This window comes from Saccopteryx bilineata, chromosome 2 (assembly GCF_036850765.1).
Source record: "Saccopteryx bilineata isolate mSacBil1 chromosome 2, mSacBil1_pri_phased_curated, whole genome shotgun sequence".
Taxonomy (NCBI): domain Eukaryota; kingdom Metazoa; phylum Chordata; class Mammalia; order Chiroptera; family Emballonuridae; genus Saccopteryx; species Saccopteryx bilineata.
Genome location: NC_089491.1, coordinates 52,265,227 through 52,285,265, shown reverse-complemented (window position 1 = coordinate 52,285,265; position 20,039 = coordinate 52,265,227). Strand labels below are relative to the sequence as shown.

At 40.3% G+C, this 20,039-nt stretch overlaps 1 protein-coding gene across 4 annotated transcripts in view; it reads left to right on the top strand.

The window, feature by feature from the left end:
• PCSK5 (proprotein convertase subtilisin/kexin type 5) overlaps positions 1–20,039 on the top strand; it is a 458,607-nt gene that overhangs the window by 127,783 nt on the left and 310,785 nt on the right. For all 4 annotated transcript variants that reach the window (XM_066257063.1, XM_066257062.1, XM_066257065.1 and 1 more), the window contains exons 4-5: positions 992–1,135; positions 4,696–4,772. In XM_066257063.1, the coding sequence (XP_066113160.1) occupies positions 992–1,135; positions 4,696–4,772 (221 nt within the window). The remainder of the gene's footprint in view (positions 1–991; positions 1,136–4,695; positions 4,773–20,039) is intronic.

Here is a 20,039-nt window from a genome sequence, read left to right as displayed (position 1 = left end):
GTGTCCCCAAGTACTGAACTCTTATAAAGCAGGAAGAAAACAGTGAGTAGTGAAAGACCTGGGGTAGCTCATGTCACTATGGCATTATGTTACAATATATCTCTTTTCCTTTGTTCCTCTACTGAGTGGTAAGAAGCTGAAAATCGCACTGCTCAGAAGGATATTTCAAAGAGATGGATTTTGAAGGAATAATTTATGTGGGTTGGATAATTCCTAGTAAATTATATCTGGAAGAGCTGCTGATTAATTCATTTCTCAATATATTTGTATGTTGTAGCCAGGGTAGAATGATCCTGATGTTGATGAGCTCAGGTTCTCTATTCCTACAGCCTGCCCCTTGAATCCCTGACACACATTTTCCTGTGTCTGTCACCTTTCTGAACTTTGTACTAATCTCCTTTCCTTTCTCAAAGTAGTGCTGAATGAGTGTCTACCCACTGCAAACTACAGTACCATAGCCATTGCTAATTTATTAAAAGAAGATTGAAAAAAAATTTTTTTTTCTTGTTCATGGTTTTCTCACAGTAGCACACCTCTGCTGACACTGTACAAAAGCTGCCTAAGTGAGTCCTCATTTGTAGCCTGTCAGCTTGTAGGTGGCTAGGATTATAAAGTATATGTTCTTCAGTTATCTAGTGTGGATTTATAAGTGAAATGCTACCGTGCCTTTTTGTGTGTCATTAATACATGCTAACAATAAAATGGTACATCTGTTAGTCTGCCGTTGAAATATATTTTATTTTATTAGTTTTGCCAAAGGGCCAATGGTATTAAAGCAAGTCAGAGCTGGCCAAAGAGATTTCCTTTGTCTTTCCCACATCTGTCGTTCTTGCCTTCTGCTGGTATCATGCTAAAAATCCATGCTTCTGCTGTAACAGCCGATCCACCAACTTTCTGTTAATTTTTAATGCATTATCGTAATAAGTAGGTAATTCTCCCATCACCTTACTACTTAGTACTCTTCAATGTCCAATCTCTCTTTCTTCTTCAGCACTGCAGTGACAACACCCACCCCTGCCAGTCAGACATGAACATTGAAGGAGCCTGGAAGAGAGGCTACACAGGAAAGAACATTGTGGTCACCATCCTGGACGATGGCATTGAGAGAACCCACCCAGATCTGATGCAGAATTATGTGAGTGTTTGCTGCGGTTGGAACGCCTTGCCTCTTTGGAAGCAAGGGAACTCATGGTAGGATTATCAAAAGGCAAGAAAACTACTGAAAAATGCAGTGAACAGATCCAATAGTCTCTGTGTATTGCTCCTGTCTTGTAAGACATGCACTGGCAGAGTAAGGAAGCATGAGATAATGATTTGAACTTTCGAATGCCTTTGATGTTCTGATGACAAATAATAGCAGGTGATAAGGGAGCAGAAACCCCACCACCAACACCACCTGCTACCAACAGCCATCCTTCTCAGGAACACATCCACATAGCCAGGCAACGCTATTTCTTTTTGGGGTTTTCTTGTGTGTTTTTTTTTAATTTTTTAAAAATTAATTTTAATGTGGTGACATTGATAAATCAGGGTACATATGTTCAGAGAAAACATCTCCAGATTATTTTGACATTTGATTATGTTGCATACCCCTCACTCAAAGTCAAATTGTCTTCTGTCACCTTCTATTTGGTTTTCTTTGTGCCCTGCCCCTCCCCCCACCCCCTCTCTCCTTCCTTCTCCCCTCCCCACCCCCGTTACCATCACATTCTTGTCCATGTCTCTAAGTCTCATTTTTATGTCCCATCTATGTATGGATTCATATAGTTCTTAGTTTTTTTCTGATTTACTTATTTCACTCCGTATAATGTTATCAAGGTCCATCCATGTTATTGTAAATGATCCGATGTCATCATTTCTTATGGCTGAGTAGTATTCCATAGTATATATATACCAAAGCTTTTTAATCCACTCGTCCACTGACGGACACTTGGGCTGTTTCTAGATCTTCGCTATTGTGAACAATGCTGCCATAAACATGGGGGTGCATTTCTCCTTTTGGAACAGTGCTATGGTGTTCTTAGGGTATATTCCTAAAAGTGGGATAGCTGGGTCAAAAGGCAGTTCGATTTTTAATTTTTTGAGGAATCTCCATACACATATACTAAAATTGCAATGCTATTTCTTTTATGGAGAAAAGTGTACTTAGAACTTTCCCCAAGTTACTCTGTTGATCTGTTTCTCTCCTTTTTTGAAGGACAGTACTGATCAGCCTACCACCAGTATTCCTTAAGAGTCAATGAGTTTTTTTTTTTTAATTCAATGAAAGGAGGGGAGGCAGAGACACACTCCCGCATGCACCCTGACCAGGATCCACCCAGCATGCCCACTAGGGGGCGATGCTCTGCCCATCTGGGGCCTTGCTCCGTTGCTTAGCAACTGAACTCTTAGCACCTGAGGTGGAGGCCATGGAGCCATCCTCAGCACCTGAGACCAGCTCACACCAATCGAGCCATGGATGCAGGAGGGGAGGAGTAAAGAGAGAGAGAGAAAGAGAGAAGTGAGTGGTAGAGAAGTAGAGAAGTAGATGGACACTTCTCTTGTGTTCCCTGACTGGGAATCAAACCCAGCACATTCACATGCCAGGCCAACGCTCTGCCACTGAGCCAACTGGCCAGGGTCGAGCTCTTCTTTTTTAGGCACCGCAGTTCCAAGACTTAGAGAGAACCTAAGATGAATCTAAAGTCACAGAAGAAGTGAAAGTGCTAAAACTCAGTACTTTTGTTGAATACTATGGTCCTGATACCCAGTGCCTAAATGAGGGGTGAGGGGGAAACCTGTGCCCAGTCATGGGCACCTTCTGCTCCAGGGGCTCGGGCTCCCTTCTACCAGCACCCACTAATGGAAATGTGCCATTGACCCCCTCTGTCCTCTGCTCTCCAGAATTATCCCTTCCTGGGCTTCTCCCCACTAACTTTAGTGAAAAGTGCCGTAATTATCTCATAATGTACCATTCGCTGTCTGTTCCAGATTCATGTTTCCTGATACCTTGGTGTTCTCCCTAAAACATTTATTTTGTTACTAAAGAGCCTGCAGTGACTCCCCATTATCTGCAAATAACAACTCTCTGATTCCTGTCAGGGCCTAACAGAAACTCCTGGTGGATCTCACTCATACCCGTATCCTCTGACTTCCCTTCCATCTTCTTTCTGTTGACCACTGTTTCCACCCAGAATCCCTAGAATCACTAAACGTTCACTCACACTAATCACTTTCATGCTTCTCAGGAAACCATTGGGGTAGAAATTGCCATATGTTTTCTCCAGTGTTTCTCATTTGTTCAATCTCATTTATTTAATGACACCTAATTTCTCTTAAATACATGGCCCCTTTGCCACTCAAACCTGCAAGCACTCCTTTTTCTCTGTACAAATAAGTACTTCTAAATCACTTCCCGGGCACGTCAGAAACTACCACTGTGTCCCACAATCCCCCACAGAATGCCCAATGTCACCGTGTACATTCATCAACTTCAACTACTTTTCCTCCCTATAGTCTACCTCGTTGCCCTTTGTGTTTCAAAAATTCAGCCAAGACACCTTACAAATTAATTTTTACAATAAAAAAATTGAAACTATTTCCCAGAAATTAGGTGATTTTCCCTAAGGTTAAAAAAAGAGAGAAAGAGTGAGAAAGGGACTGGAAATTCATTTAGTTGTCATTTGAGCAAATACAGTATGCGAGTCTTTGCTTTCCCCCTGCCCCCAAGAACACTCCAGTAAACTTGTGTCTCTTCACAGCATGGAATTTTAGAGCTAAAAAGGAATTTCAGTTCAGTCTCCTCCTTTGATAGGGAGAAAATGAGGCCTGAAGATTAAAGTGAGTTAGCCCAGGTCGTATATAGAATAGAAATGATGCTACCCATCTCCCTGCGAAGAGGTCTGTCTTGTCACATGCAACGCCATTTTTACGGTGCATCCCTGTTCCCCACTGCACCGAAATGTATTTGATAAAATACAAATAGCTTTAACCTAATTGGGATTCCATTCTTTACTTTTTTAAAAACAAAGATAACATTTACTTTCACTAAAACTAAAATCAGGAATTAATATCGGAGGTATTTTTGCCTCCTTTTGAACCTTGATAGATCATAAAACTTTGTTGTTCTGATTAGGGCACAAGACCATTCGATATTAGTTTAAAAAGCTGAATTGTAGGTTGTTTTATAGTGGATAAACCATCTAAAACCAGACAAACATCACATAATAGAGATCCAAAAATACCTGATATAATAAATTTCTCATTCCAACTTTTAATTGACCTGCCAGTTATTTGTGAATAATTTTTATCTTAAAAAGTTTTTTGAATTATGATGACTCTCAAGAAATGGAGATAGAGAGCCCATGGAAAATAAATCACTTTGCTTCTCGGTAGTCCAGGAGTCCTTCACCAAAAAGGTGGTAATTGAAGAAGAAATTGGGTGAGAGGCCATTTCTTGGTAGAAGAGAAAAAGTGTTGGTGAGAGTGGACTGGGCACTTCTTTGGTCTGTGGAGAGTATCTCTTCACCATCGGGAAAAAAGAATACAACACTGATTATTACTGAACAAGGCATCCTGACACCACTGAACCATGAATGTATTATTTAATCTAATTACTCTCACAGGAATGTGTTTAAGAATGCATGAGCCTTCAGGTCAATGGGTAATTAATGAATGTCTGTCTCCTTTCTCTCACTCTCTCCTCTGTGGCCATAGGACGCTCTGGCCAGTTGTGATGTGAATGGGAATGACTTGGACCCAATGCCTCGCTATGATGCAAGCAACGAGAACAAGTAAGGCCCCAGTGAAGGGTGGCTGGCGTGTTTCTGGCGAGGAGCTTGCTTTCTGCTTTTGCTGAGGGAAATTTTTTTTTTTCTTGGAAATTCTTGGTAACAAGTGATCTCTGATTTGCTCCAAGATAAACAAGTGTCTTTCCACTGAAGCTTCTGGGTAATGAAAGGAATGGTCCACATAGTAAGAGTTGTCCAGAGAGAGGGAGAGAGAGGGAACACTAGAGAATGACTCAACATTTCCAAATTTTGGGAGTAGAGCTGGAGTATTTTGCCTTTCAAGTAGTAACTGACTTGTAACTGATGTGGGCCACATTTGTTTAGGGCTGGGCTGCTAAAGGGAGAGGCAAACAAAATATCCTCCGAAAGAGTGACTTTGCTCTGCTAAAACCAGCAAATTTGATTGATGACTGTACCTGAGATTTCTTTGCTCTTCTCTTCCCTGTAGTGATGGTGTTTTCCACTAATATAGCTGAAATACTTACAGGTTTGCCATGTGCGGAGCACATTACTTTTCTTATCTCCCCAGTCAAGAGCTGCAGTTAGCTACATTTACATTCTCCAGTTAGGACAGCAGTTTTTGTGAAGGCAAATGAAAATGCACATCTACTCGATAAGGTGGAGTATCTTAACATTCTTCAGAAAGTAAATGGGATTTCTTGCTTATGATAGTATGTTCTTTAAAGGTTATAGTTATTTCTAATCTCTAGATCACATTAACTTTTTTCCTTTTACTGCGAGCTCCTACAGCATAATGCTGTGATTTAGATATTATCATTTGAATTTTTATTCGAATGTTTTAGTTTATGACCGTAGAAGTTCTAGAGAGATGTTGTGCCCATTTATTGTGTACTATTTCCAGACTGTGTTTTTCCTTAGGGAAGAGTTTCTCAGCTAGTATTATTTGATTAAGTCAATAACTTTAGGTAAAACTATATGACCTAGATAATTTTGACTATACATGGGATTTTTTTCCCCTCTTTTTACCATTTACTGAGAGACCTCAAAAAAGTTACAGTGGAAAAATATGCTGATTATTATTTCTTTTATTAAGTGAGAGGCAGGGAGGCAGAGACAGACTCCCACATGCACCCTGACCAGGATCCACCCGGCAGGCCCCTACCAGGCGATGCTCTGCCTGGCTGGGCTGCAGCTTCATTGCTCAGCAAATGAGCTATCTTAGTACCTGAAGTGAGACCATGGAGCCATCCTCAGTGCCCAGGGCCAACTTTGCTCTAACCATTGAGCCAGGGCTGCAGGAAAGGAAGAGAAAGAGAGAGATAGAGAGTGTGGGGAGGGTTGGTGAAGCAGATGGTTGCTTCTCCTGTGTGCCCTGACTGGGAATCGAACCTAGAACTTCCACATTCTGAGCCAACACTCTATTGCTGAGCCAACTGGCCAGGGCCAAATATGTTGATTTTCTAATACTAGCAACTGAGTAAATATTACAGATCATGTTTAGTGGTGAAAGCATTAATATACAAATTGATGTAGGTAAAACTTTCTAAAGAGAAAGAGAACTAAATTAAACAGGGTAGTTGTCTTTCAGACCTGGTCATTGCTGTTTACATTACCCTGACTGTTAAAAGTTATGGTCAATTTCGCACAAAGGATTATAATTTGAGACCCTGAGCTAATGTATTTAACCTAATGTGCAAGCTAGCATGAAACACTGAAGAAGAAACTAGAAGCTTCAATAAAGTCATTGTTAATAGGTATCAGTATACAATCTATTCTGCTATAATGCAACTATGCATTCCTAAAAATATCTGCACTCTGCAAGATCTGAAACCACGGGGTAAGAAGCAAGTGGAGCTAGACCTCAACACGCAAAAACTTCATTGGTGACACACACAAAAATGGTTGAAAACAAACCCAATTTTATCCATGCAAATTGGTTAAGAAATATATAAAACTACAATCACTATGACATTTTATCTGAAAAAAGACCTGAAGTTCTCTGTGGAGCTGTGTGCCCATTAGATCAACTCCTACTCACATGCCTGCCACCCTGTGTGCAAAAGTAAAAGAATAAGAGGAAAAATAGGAACAAAGATTAGAAAATTTACAAAGAAAAGAGAATGGAAAGGACAATTGCAAAATAGGCCGGGAGGAACGACCAGGATGGCCTACGGAAGCGTGGCAGCTTGCACGTTATTTGAGGTGGAGGGACGGGGATCTGAAATTGTGTGGGAAGCTGCAGCCCTCGACGTTGTCAGGCGTGGCCCACTGCGCTCCCGCCATGTGTAGCTCTGAGTGTTCTGTGTGTCTGTACAGGGCTTAGTGCAGTGGGTGGGTTTTCTACATTTACCTAGAGTTTCTGGGACAAAATTGGGCATAAACAAATGCAAAGTTCATATTATGTTTAAATTATTCTCAAATATATCAGTCATTGTTGATAGACTGCTTACATATATCAGTCAAAATATTTGTGTTTTCAAGGCAAGCAATAGAGCAGAGCTGACCATACTATATTAACTAAATTTATCCCATCAACATTTGTAGAGAGCAGAGGAACAGGAAAGCTATAAGCAAATCTAGATTATGTTAACATTGAAAGCATACTTATACAGGATGTCGAGGGGTAAGAGGGTCTATAGGTAGAAAATGAAATGTACTGTGCCCTGTAGCGAGTTCTATCTGAATCTCCATGTGCTGAGTTTCTGCACTGAAACCCTCGGTGGTGATAGTGACTGTTCTTCATGGCTGGGTCTGACCTGGGACTAAAATCACAAAGTATGTGTAAAGGCAATTCTTTGAGCATTGGCTTTGATGGCATTTTATAGTTTGACTTTTTTTTTTTACATTTTTACTTATTGATTTATAGAAAAAGAGGGAGGAGGGGGAGAGAGACAGACAGACAGAGACAGACAGGAACATTGATCTCTTCTTGGATGTGCCCTGACTTTGAACCAGCAACCTCTACACTTCAGGTGATGCTCTAAACAACAGAGCTATCTGACCAGGGCTATAATCCGCCTTTTTAAAATTATTATTTGTGAAGATTCCTTTTGCACTTGACTACTTCCCAAGACCTTTGTTACGAAGAACCACAGTGGTCTTACTCACATCAGGGTATTCTGGTGCTCCCACTCATTCCAAGCACTGTCCATGGTTCACTGAATATTGTATGGGTCTGATTATTGAAGGACACAGTTATTGTTCCAGATGTGTGATTGGGTTTGTAGTCTTGAGAGTAAAATATGGCATTTTCAAAGGTGCATACCAGCACTGCCTACCTCTGTTTTGACCGCCTCAGCGGTCACCTGGGCCACCAGATGTCCCTTTATCTTCCTTCAATAGTGCTGCCTGTTTGTTGTTGTTATTGTTGTGTGTGTATGCACACGCACATTAACCCTAAGCATGTATTCAAACATTTAGGGGTAAAATATCCTCTCTGTTCATCACACAATAACTGTAGATATGATTGATGGATTTGTCTTTAAGCATGGATCCATAGACAGATAATTCTGTTGGAATAGAGGTCACTTGGCATCAGGAAATAAGAGTGGGTTTGTAGCTTAGAAGAGTTGACTTGCTTGGTTCTCCTTGATTAACTTTATAGTCTTTAGACCTAACCACTCTAAGCACTTTTTAAAATCTTTACAATGGGCATAATAATACTTCTAATGAGCAAAAAGTATGTAAAGGATACTGCTGACTACATAATAGATGCTTGATAAGTATAGCTGTTATTATAATTATGTGTTTTATTCCTTTATCCAGTTCTTGATAAATCATGGTTTAAAATTATGAGTATCACAAAATAAATATGCATAGGACATTTAAAATTTAAACTAAGACTTGGAGGTCTTAAGTTCCAAGGTTACTGGTTTAGTTAGCTCTTTCTGCTTTTTTAGGGGCTGGGAGCTATGAATCATTCAGTCTACAGTAAATCTGCTTTTCATAATTCAATTTCTCTATCTCCCTTGGCAGAACATGAGTCCTTGAATTTGATGTAAGACAGTGAAGGGGAGGAATTTTTAATTATCATCAGAGTAAGGAAATTGAGGAATTTGCTACACAAGTGCCTTCTCATATAATCTGACCAGTAGACTTCAGAGCATATTTGAAATTATTTCATACGTGGCTGCATGTGTTCATTTATTCAACAGGTGTTCATTGATACCCCACTTTGTGAATGGTGCTGTGCTAAATGCTTGGGGGATACAGTGGTGAAATAATAGAGGCTACTAACTAATGGGTTGAGTTGGGAGGTGACTCAGTAAGAAGCTGTGAGTCCTGAAGGGTTTCTAGTACCAAGGGGGAATGTGCCCTCCCAATTTCATGCCAATCATTTCTCTTAGACTTGCATGACTACTTCTAGTGCCAAAGCTTTGGGGTGAAGGTAGTTGCCTCCAAAGTACAAAAATTATAAAAACCTCTTTCTTGTCACTTTTTCAAGTCCCTAAATGGTGCTGTGTCAGACCTAAACAACTGATGCTAAAGAAATAGCATTATTAAGGGAGCCCGTACTAGTCCTATAGTTCAGCGTTGCCTCCATTATATTCACGTGCTAGGTAAAGCTGACTGCATTGTTCTAGGCTTAAAATAGAAAATGCCTCCCTATAAATCAAACAGCCTCCTGGCATTTCATACCACTACTCCTATTTCTGATAAATGCATTATTGATGTCTGAGTTAAATTGTCCTTTTTCTAGGTTGCTTCTTGTTAAACGTTTCCTCTGCTTAAAAGCCATAGCAACATATTTAGTGGGAGATGAGACCATGGCCTTATATTTTGAATGTGTCAAAAATGGTCCCAGAATAATTCCTTTTCAAAATAAACCAACCAATAGGTTAAAGACTCAGTTTCCAAAAGGAATGGATTTTTCATTTTGTTTCTTATCTCTGTTTCTAGGAAGATTTAACCAGTGTAGGTAGAAGCAGGTTTCCTCTCGTTCTTTAGTCTCCTTTCACACATAATTTCTGTTTTTAAGAGTGTTGCCAGCCCTGGCTGGTTAGCTCAGTGGTAGAGCGTTGGCCTGGTGTTTGAATGTCCCAGGTTTGATTCTCGATCAGGGCACACAGGAGAAGCAATTATCTGCTTCTCCACCCCTCCCCTCCCCTTTCTTTCTCTCTTCTCCTCCCACAGCCATGGCTCAATTTGTTTGAACGCATTGGCACTGGGTGCTGAGGATGGCCCCTTGGAGCCTTTGCCTCAGGCATTAAAAATAGCTGGCTTGAGAGCATAACCCCAGATAGGCAGAGCATCGGCCCCAGAAAGGGGTTGCTGGGTAGATCCCAGTCAGGGCTCATGTGGGAGTCTGTTTCTCTATCTCCCCTCCTCTCACTTGAAAAAAAGAAGAAAAAACAAAACAAAAAACCAAAAACAGATACCTGTGAAAAATATGACACTTTTCATATATAGCCATACATTTTATGTTCATGAAGGAACCTGCAATGAATACTTTAGAAAATTTATTTCAGCCATGTGGGTTCATGATGCAATCAATACATTGAGATAAGTAACACCTTTGCTCATCTTTTAGGATCTGGGAAGGCTATCCAGGTGCTGGGGCCTCATGAAAAGTTGCAGTACAATAGGAAAAGGCCTCTCTCAGACCAAAAGCCAGTCATCCTCTCCATTTCCCTCTACACCCACCAGTCACCAAGCACGACAGTTCTCACCATTGAGGTCCTCTCTGTAGTGGCTCTCCAGAGACGTACCCCCATCCCTCCCTCCACACTAGCCTTCTGTTAGTCTACCCCCTTCTTTGCCTCGCATCTTTATAGAATCTCTTAAAAGCTTTCCTTGTCTCTAGTCTCACCCTGTCCTGCCCACTGCTATTTCTGAACCAAAATAAGAACATTAAAATCCTTTAATATCTTGACATTCTGTTAAAAATACACGACCCTTCAGGACCCTACTTTTTCCTCAGTAGGTCTGCTCCACTCCATGTGTCCTCTCCCCTCGTTTTATGTTTTAGCCTTCCAGGAGTTGTGGAGTTCACCAGTGTGCCACAGCTGTTCAGCTGTCCAGCAGCTGCACCGGCATATCCCCTCTCCCCCTGCAGCTCCTGTCACCCCGCCCCCCCTGGAGGTCTGTTCTCACCCGCCCTCGTTCGGGCTGGCTGCCCTCCAGTGAGTTTTCACAGCACCTGTGAACTCACATATTTTATAAAAATCTTTCCTATTGTAGATGTGATCACAGTTACCAAGGTGGAGAATAGAGAAGCAAAAGCAGTTACTGAGAAGAGAATTTCCAGTTTAGTTTGGTTTGTAAACTGTCTGCTCTTACTTACAATAATTTTAAGAGTATCTACCTTGATTGGCTCATCTAGATGAGTTAGTAAAGTGTGTCCCAGTCAAAGCAGTAAACCATTGAATGGTGTTTATGTATATATATATATAGTGGATCTTGTGCTGCATATCTTTCTTTTTTTACCCTTCACCCACTCTGTATCCCAGAAAGCTGATCTGTAGGGACTTTATTAATGGGCTCCCTTGCCTTCTGGACTCCAATTGGGTTTGGCCAATGGAAGGTGCAGAATGAGATTGGTGGGATGCACAAGAGTAAAGAAGGGGTATTTTTTCTCTGCTTCCTCCTTGCTGGGGTACAGGGGTTAGCTGCATCCTAAATGATTATAACTCCTGTTAGGTGGCCCTCGGTCTGACCTCCTGCGAGCTGCCATTTGTGGGTATGAATAACCACTTCCTCCCCAATTCTCTTTAAAGCTAGGGATTCTACTCCTATTCCCTATTGGTTTCCTCAAGCCCCACCTGCATCTTTATATGAGTTCCTTGAATAAATTTTTCTCTTGTTGCCCAATGTAAAAGAGAGCCATGTTCTCTGATTGGCCCGTGACTGACATAGATATGTTAGTCCTTTAGCCTGGTATCTTTGATAAATGAAAAACATTTAGACATCTCTAAGGAAGAAAATACGTAGATACATAAATAAGATTTGTCTAAATGGCTGTTTGTTCTTCAATGAGAGCTGAATAAATACAGAAAATGGTTGTTTAACCTAGAATTGCTGTGTTTAACCTAGAATTTTTATAAAGCACTGCAGTCATTATTCTGGGGCTTATACTCCTGTAAGGCAGTCTCTGGACCCCTTTGTTCCTCCCCTTGTTGGTTTGATGTGTTCTCTAGGATTTGCAGACTTACTCTCTTGGGGCTCTCAGAAGCAGTTTTGATAAAGGGTCTGATTGATGCTATAGGTTAAAATGAGATTTAGGTTTAATTTATGCTAACCCAGTGCACTATTGACATGAATAATTGATAGTTGCTTCAATTTAAATCTCTTAGTTAAAAAACAAACCTCACAAATTCCTGAGGCCTCTACGGCAGATGGAAATTGCAGTAAGGGAAAGAGATAAGCATCCTTTTTAAATAATGGATTAAGCATTTGAGCAGGGTTCCCAGACAGGTGTATTTATTTATCTTTCCCTTTGAATCTTTTTCTTTACCCTCCACCTTGGACCTTTATATTTTCTCTTGTTTCCTTATGCCCAGAAAGATGTAAAGTTTGGAAGAGGAAGTCCTTGAGAACTCAATGCTGGGACTATATTACTTGTGTTATTGCAGAGCATTAGAGAAAGCATCCAAGACTTCAAATGTGATCAGCCAGTTGTCCACTCATTTTAGATTCTGAACAAGGCAAACAGAGGGGAAAGAGCCCTTTTTTTCTGTATCTCACCCTCTCTACAGATGCCAGAAGAACATCCTGAAAAAAATATCATCAAACTGCAAACTGGCTGGTTATTCATTTTAATATTATCAAGGTTTTATTTAAAAATTGGTTGCCTTCTCTTCATATCAAATGCCTTCTAAGTTAAGGAGCTAAAGTTTGAATTTTGTTATTACAAACTAACAGATGCCAACATTTTTACCTTTTAGCAATTCAGTTAATTACAATAGCAGCCTGTTCTTCCAGTGTACTTAAGATAAGTATATGTGTGTTTAATGTCAGTGGTAGATGTGCATTTCAATTGCAATTCTTGATAAAGGGGAACAGGTAGAAGATATGTCCTGTAGATCAGAGTGTGTGATTAGCTCTCACAGAGTAGGTCACCAAGGAGGGCAAAGTGATGCAGAAGGAAACGCTCTGCTTTCAGATGACAGCTGGGACCTGTCCCGGCTTTGCTGGCTGTTCATTCTATCTGTGGCCTTGGAGAAGCATTCTTATCAAAGTCTTCTTTGCCACATCAATATCTCAGTGTCCCTGTTAACTTAAACAACCAAAACATCTATAAGTCTACCAGGTTGCTATTTGACTATATTTGAATGTAGTATAAGCAACTGCTCCTAAAATGAGCTTATCTGCCTGTTGTCTCAATACTGCTCACAACCACCCCCACTCAGAGATTATGCCTAGTAAGAGATGTGATGTTAAGTGCCTGGTGTCACCGAGTGGCAGTCAGAATTTGAGCCCCTGGTTGCCACGCCATCTGTTTACCTGCACAGCTAAAGTAATCTGTGATCAAGTAGATGAAGAATTAATTCCTGTGTTGAGCACATGCTTCAGTAAGTTTACTACCTTGGGATAACTGTCACACCAAACTGGTGCCCCACTGTGATCAGTACACACTCACTAACCTGTCGCTACCAAGTGCCGGCACTTGGGCCCCTGTTTCTCCAGAGAGTGTAAGGGGGAGGAGATTGGTCCGCAAAGACTGTCTAAACCTAATGTATATGTGACTTTGAACAGGTAAAAATCATTTGTTACATAAAATGACTATAGAGATCTGGCTTCATCATGACTTTTTGTTTGTTTGTTTTTGTGACAGAGACAGAGAAGGAACAGATAGGGACAGACTGACAGGAAGGGAAAGAGATGAGAAACATTAATTCTTTGTTGTGGCTCCTTAGTCTTCTTAGTTGTTCGCTGATTGCTTTATCATATGTGCCTTGACTGGTGGTGGGGGGTTCAGCAAAGTGAGTTACCCCTTGCTCAAGCCAGCGACCTTGAGCTTCAAGCCAGCGACTATGAGGTCTTGTTTATGATCCCACGCTCAAGCTGGTGAGCCTATGCTCAAGCTAGATGAGCCCGCGCTCAAACCAGAGACCTCGGGGTTTCAATCCTGGGTCTTCCATATCCCAGTCTGATGCTCTATCCACTGTGCCACTCTGTGGTCAAGCAAGATCTGGCTTCATCATGATATTATTTTGTGAAAGTAAATGAAGGCCACCCAAGGGAGACTAGAGGCTATTTATCTGCCATCACTTGAAGGTAGACATGGAACTGGGAAAGCTTAATAGTTAAAAAAAAAAAAAAAAAGGCTTGAAGTTGGTCTGATCAAAAGTTGGCATGGGAAGGCTGGAGCTTTCTATTAGTAATGCATTAACAGTTTTTTGTTTTGTTTTGTTTTAATTAAAGTACCAGGTGGTCTTAATGTTTTGGAAACTACATTAATGTACCTTGGGTATGGATATTATTAATATGATTAATTAAGGATGATGATAATAAGATAAAGTTTCAGTCTAATTTTTAGAGGGCAGGTATTTATTTTTCACATTTCTCTGCATGGAAATATGGGCCGTTTGAGGTTGGGATCATAGAAGCTAAGAGATGTTTCCCAATGGTTTTGCACTTAAATGACAACCCTGGAGAGTGCTTTGCAAATGTGGACTGTGAAAGAAAGATTCTCTGTAGAAGGAAAAGGCCACACCCAAGGAGAACCTATGGGCATTAGAAAGCTCCTCCTCTGAAAAGGGCTCACGGTCTGCTTTGGGGACTTGTGGTGAATTCTCTGACCTGGAGAACACCGAGCCTAGCTCAGAGGGACTGAGGTGAGCAGGGGACTACTTGTGACTTTCCCAGCATCTCTGAACCCCCACTTTCTCCACCACATGTTCTTACCACAAGCTGCCATCTCATGGATTTTAGAAAACACTGACCTTTGTTAGAAAAGTTTACCTCTTTCTATTTTTAGATCTCCCTACACCATCTGTATAAAATTTATATATGCTTATAAATGCACTTGAATTTGCATGAATTGCAGATAAAATACCTAATGGTGACATCCTGGGCTGAGATTAGCTGACTGCTAAAGATTTTGTGTGATCTTTTTGCTTTTGATTGTTTCTTTTTTCCTCTGAGGTTCAACCTCACAGGATCTCCCCCCACCCATGCCTGTCCCAATTACCAAGTCCACACTCTCATTTTCTCCACAACCCTCCAGCAGCCCCCGTATCAGGTTGTCACTGATCCCTTTCTTTTTCCACCATCTGATACCTGATCTTCCCATAGGCTCTGGCATAACGTGGTCATCCTGCAGAGAAAGAAGCACACATTTGTGTCTAGCAATTGCCCACTTTTGGTACCAGTTTACATAGTTTGTACTAGGTGATCTGACTACAACTTGAGTTGTTCAGCAATTTTAACTGTGACTTGTGTTGTTAGTTGTTGTTGGATATCAGACTCTCATGAAATATGTTTATTTCCCTCCTTTAGTGCTTTTCAAAGAGTAGGAGATATTTGAAACAAAAACACTTGATTGTTTTTTTCTCTTTTATCCATCTTTCATATCACATAAGGAGTATTAAGGGTGATTGAGTAATGAAGCATCTGAGTAGGAAGTGGGATTTGAATGGGAAAAAAAATCATAGAATTAGAGGATCTGATTTTGTTGAAATTTAATTCAAAGGAGGTAAAACGAGTCCTGAAAATGGGGGACAATTTCAGAAGTAGCTCTTTATTATCTACACTTTGAAACATACCATTTGTGGGGCAGTGGGGACTTCTATTATTGTAACTGTAGTTTTTCCAAATGTAGAGGTACCATAGCAACTGTATTTAATTCTTATATAGGTTGAATTTGTATCATATGTTTCGACCGCCCATAGGGAGTAATCCTAGTGGCATTATTTTGGTGGGGCCACATTACATGGACATGTGTAGATAGATGATGATGATGATGATGATAGATAGATAGATAGATAGATAGACTGACAGACAACACTGTTGTATTTCAAGAGTAATCTTTCATATTTGTTGAAATCTTTGCAGCTCCTATGTAAACATGACAAGACATTCAGATAAGCCATTGTAAAATTATATGAATATTCTTTCATATTTTATGATCATACATACTGTTTTATATCAGTTGATTTCATTTATCATTATCTAATTTCTCCATTGTGTTTCTATGAGCTTCTTTTAGAATCCCTATTGTAAAACTTTCTTCAATTATAAGGGACAGTAACTCATGAATAATTCATCCTGGTTGAAACAATACTCATAACTTCATACTTGTTTTGGTTTTACCGTGTCTTTGATTAGGGGGATGTTGTTTCTTCTTATGCTAAGAAGAAACTTATATTATCATGTTTTTCTTACAAGATTTGTAGGTTTCTGAAATCTGTCTCAATATAATGCATACAGATTTCCCACACATATTTGGAGTAAAACAGGAAAATATTGGGGGATGGGAAGACCCAAGTAACTGCTAGATAAGTTGTTAAATAAAATCAAATGATCCTTTTATACAGTGAGAGAATGTTTTGAGCAATACCGTAAAAAAGCATGCCTATGCTGATACATAGACAAACATACCTGTCATTCACATTTGAAAAATTATTGGTATGTCATTGAAATAATTTTTAAAACTCAGTATTAAGAGCTGCTTATTTGGTTTTTCTATGAACACTTCTATAGCTTTGAGAAGCTTGGTACATGATTTAGGTGGCAGAGTGGAGAACAACTTTGTTCCCCAAAGAAGACCTGGCTGTTTTTGCCTGGGGCTATAAACTCAGCGCAGTCTAAATAGAGTTCAGCAGGGTCAGAATAGGTTTCCATGAGAGAATGAGAACAAAGAACGGGTTTCCTAATTCCCTTGACAGGCGTTAGTCCCACCATGTCATCTCAGCTCTCACCTTCTCAAATGCAGAGGAGCCATTGACTAAGAATAATAATTTATCTAGAACTTTAGAATTCAAAAAGTATTTTTACATATATTCCCACTTGACTTATAAAAGTTCACATCAAATAGGTCATAGGTAATTCCCCCAGTATCTGAATTCTTTTTTATGTGTAAGGCCTGTCTGTCTGAGGAGTCTTGGTGGAGAGCCAGGTCTACTTTCCAGTATGGGGACCAAAAATGCCAGCTACTATTAGTTGCTCATCCTCCCTTGCCCTAGTTGATGACGTCAACCATGTGGTGTAGATGCTAAAAACTAGTAGCACCTGTGCAGTTTAGTGATCGGAGAGGTCAGGTAAGCTCTCACTCGCAGAGTTTTTCTCCCTGTCCTTCTTAGTACATCATTCCTTACAGAGAAGCTACGTGTTTTTCTTGATCCCTAGGCTCCACCTTGCATGGTCTGTGCTCCCATAATTCTGAACTTTCCTGTCCTTTTTTTTGGGGGGGGTTGTATTTTTCTGAAGTTGGAAATGGGGAGGCAGTCTGACTCCCGCATGCGCCCGACTGGGATCCACCCGGCATGCCCACCAGGGGGCGATGCTCTGCCCATCTGGGGCATTGCTCCGTTGCATCCAGAGCCATTCTAGCGCCTGAGGCAGAGGCCACAGAGCCATCCTCAGCGCCTGGGCTAACTTTTTTTTTGCTCCAATGGAGCCTTGGCTGCGGGAGGGGAAGAGAGAGACAGAGAGGAAGGAGAGGGGGAGGGGTGGAGAAGCAGATGGGTGCTTCTCCTGTGTGCCCTGGCTGGGAATCGAACCCTGGACTCCTGCATGCTAGGCTGATGCTCTACCACTGAGCCAACAGGCCAGGACTTTTCCTGTCCTTTTAATGAACCGCTTTTGTGCTTAAACTCAGTTACAAGAAAGAAGCTGAAATTAAAAGTTATTGAGTCCTCTCTTTCCAGAAAGAGAAAGTCAAATTGACAGCAGGTTCACATGGCTTATGAAACTGAATCTGGTTTCCAGACCATGCTCCTTGTATCACATAATATACTCTAATTTGGAGCACAATGCTAAAGGCTTTTCTTATAAATACAGCCATAATAGTATTTTGGTCAATCATATGTGTGGAGATTTCAGACCGCACATATGATGGTGGTCACGTAAGATTATAATGGAGCTGAAAAATTCCTGTTGCCTCATCACAGCACAGCTGTCATAATGTTGCAGCGCAGCACATTACTCACATGTTTGTGATGCTGCCAGTCATAGAAAAGTATGGCACATACAGTTATATATACTACATAATATTGATTAGAGCAAATGACTATGTTGCTGGTTTATGTATCTACTGTACTATAATTTTTATCACTATTTTACTTATATAAAAAAAAGTTTGCTATAAAAAAGTATACTGAGCCTGACCAGGCAGTGACGCAGTGGACGGAGCATCGAACTGGGACACAGAGGACCCAGGTTCGAAACCCTGAGGTCGCCAACTTGAGTGTGGTCTCATCCAGCTTGAGCGCAGGCACACCAGCTTGAGTGCAAGGTTGCTGGCTTGAGCGTGGGATCATAGACATGACCCCAAAGGTTGCTGGCTTGAGCAAGGGGTCACTGACTCAGCTGGAGTCCCCCAGTCAAGGCACATAGGAGAAAGCAATCAATGAAGCTGCAATAAAGAATTGATGCTTCTCATCTCTCTCCCTTCCTGTTGATCTGTCCCTATCTCTGTCTCTGTCACAAAAAAAACCAAACAAACAAAATACAAAACAGTACATGCTGTGTTATATCAGCAGCCACCTCATACGTATTGTGTTTACTGCATCTCTTGATTGACTTATTTTTTCTGGAGCTTGATTAATCCTGTGTTGTGGTTGTATAATAATAAGCTATACACGCTTTTAGTCCAGCAACAGTAGGCTGGACCGTCTAGGTTTGTGTAAGTGCACTCTGTGATGGTTCCATAATCAAACTAATGGCCTAAAAGTGCACTTCTCAGATTATATCCCCATCATTAAGCAGCACATGACTGTACATTGTTTATAAGCAATAGACACTGTTTAGTTCATGGATGTAATTGTAGTTTGTGAGAATTTTGTGTTTGTTTTTTTGAATATTTCACTCAAAAAGTACTTTTTGAATACCTGTTAGGACAGGGATAGTCAACCTTTTTATACCTACCGCCCACTTTTGTATATCAGTTAGTAGTAAAATTTTCTAACCGCCCACTGGTTCCATAGTAATGGTGATTTATAAAGTAGGGAAGTAACTTTACTTTATAAAATTTATAAAGCAGACTTATAGCAAGTTAAAGCATATAATAATAATTACTTACCAAGTACTTTATGTCGAATTTTTGCTAAGTTTGGCAGAATAAATCTGTATAAAACAAGTTACTATAGTTAAATCTATCTTTTTATTTATACTTTGGTTGTTCCACTACTGCCCACCATGAAAGCTGGAACGCCCACTAGTGGGTGGGAGGGACCAGGTTGACTACCACTATGTTAGGAGAATGTCACTTAAAAATGAAACCGGTAATATACTTACAGTAGGTAGAAAATTAGCACTTGATCCATCCCTAAACTACCATAGTACAGCAATTAAAATAAGCCATTTTGCAGGATGTGATCTGGAGACCATTGGTTTTCAAAAGTATTTCATGGAACCATAGAGTCTGCTGTTGGATCTCAAGGACTGCCCAAACGTCACTCAGGAGGCTGTGTGGCATGGGGTCGCTCCCTCTCCCACAACTAAACCCCTTACTTAAATTCTTATTTTAAAATTATTTTAGATGGCGGAATTTCTTCTTAAATTAGATTTGAAGTAAAAAGTTCTGTTAATACAAAACAAAGCAAACAAAAAAACCAATGCAAAGCGTTGATACAGACCATAGGAACAGGGTTCATTCAGCTGGGCTGTCACTGCAGGTAGGCAGAAATCCTTGGGAGGTGGTATCGGGTATTCTGGGTCTTGGAAAATGACTGATTAAAGGAAATGTCATTATTGTGAGAGAATGTGTGTGATGGCTAAAAGTGTTTTGGTATTAGTGAGCTCCATACAGGCTATGGAATAAAATGCATCTTATATAGTCATTTTTTTTAAGTGAAGAAAAGCTAGAGATTTATTTTCCCTAGAGCTCTTCCTTTATCAAAAACTCGAATCTAAATATTTTTTCTCTGTTTTTTGACCCTTTATGACCAAGTCCAAATGCTTTAGATGAATGCAAAATTTCATACTATGTCCATTTTCTTTTAGCCTCCTCACTTCACTCACACAGCATTACACTCGAGTTTTAACTAGTTTTTTTTTATAGTTGTCTGAAAATAGCATGCATCAAACATGCTGCAGACTGGTAAACAGTAGGCACTCAATAAGTAAGTATACTGTTACTCAATTGTGCTTTGAGATTGTTAAATATAACATTGTGACCTTGATGTACATTGTGATTATTGCTAATGT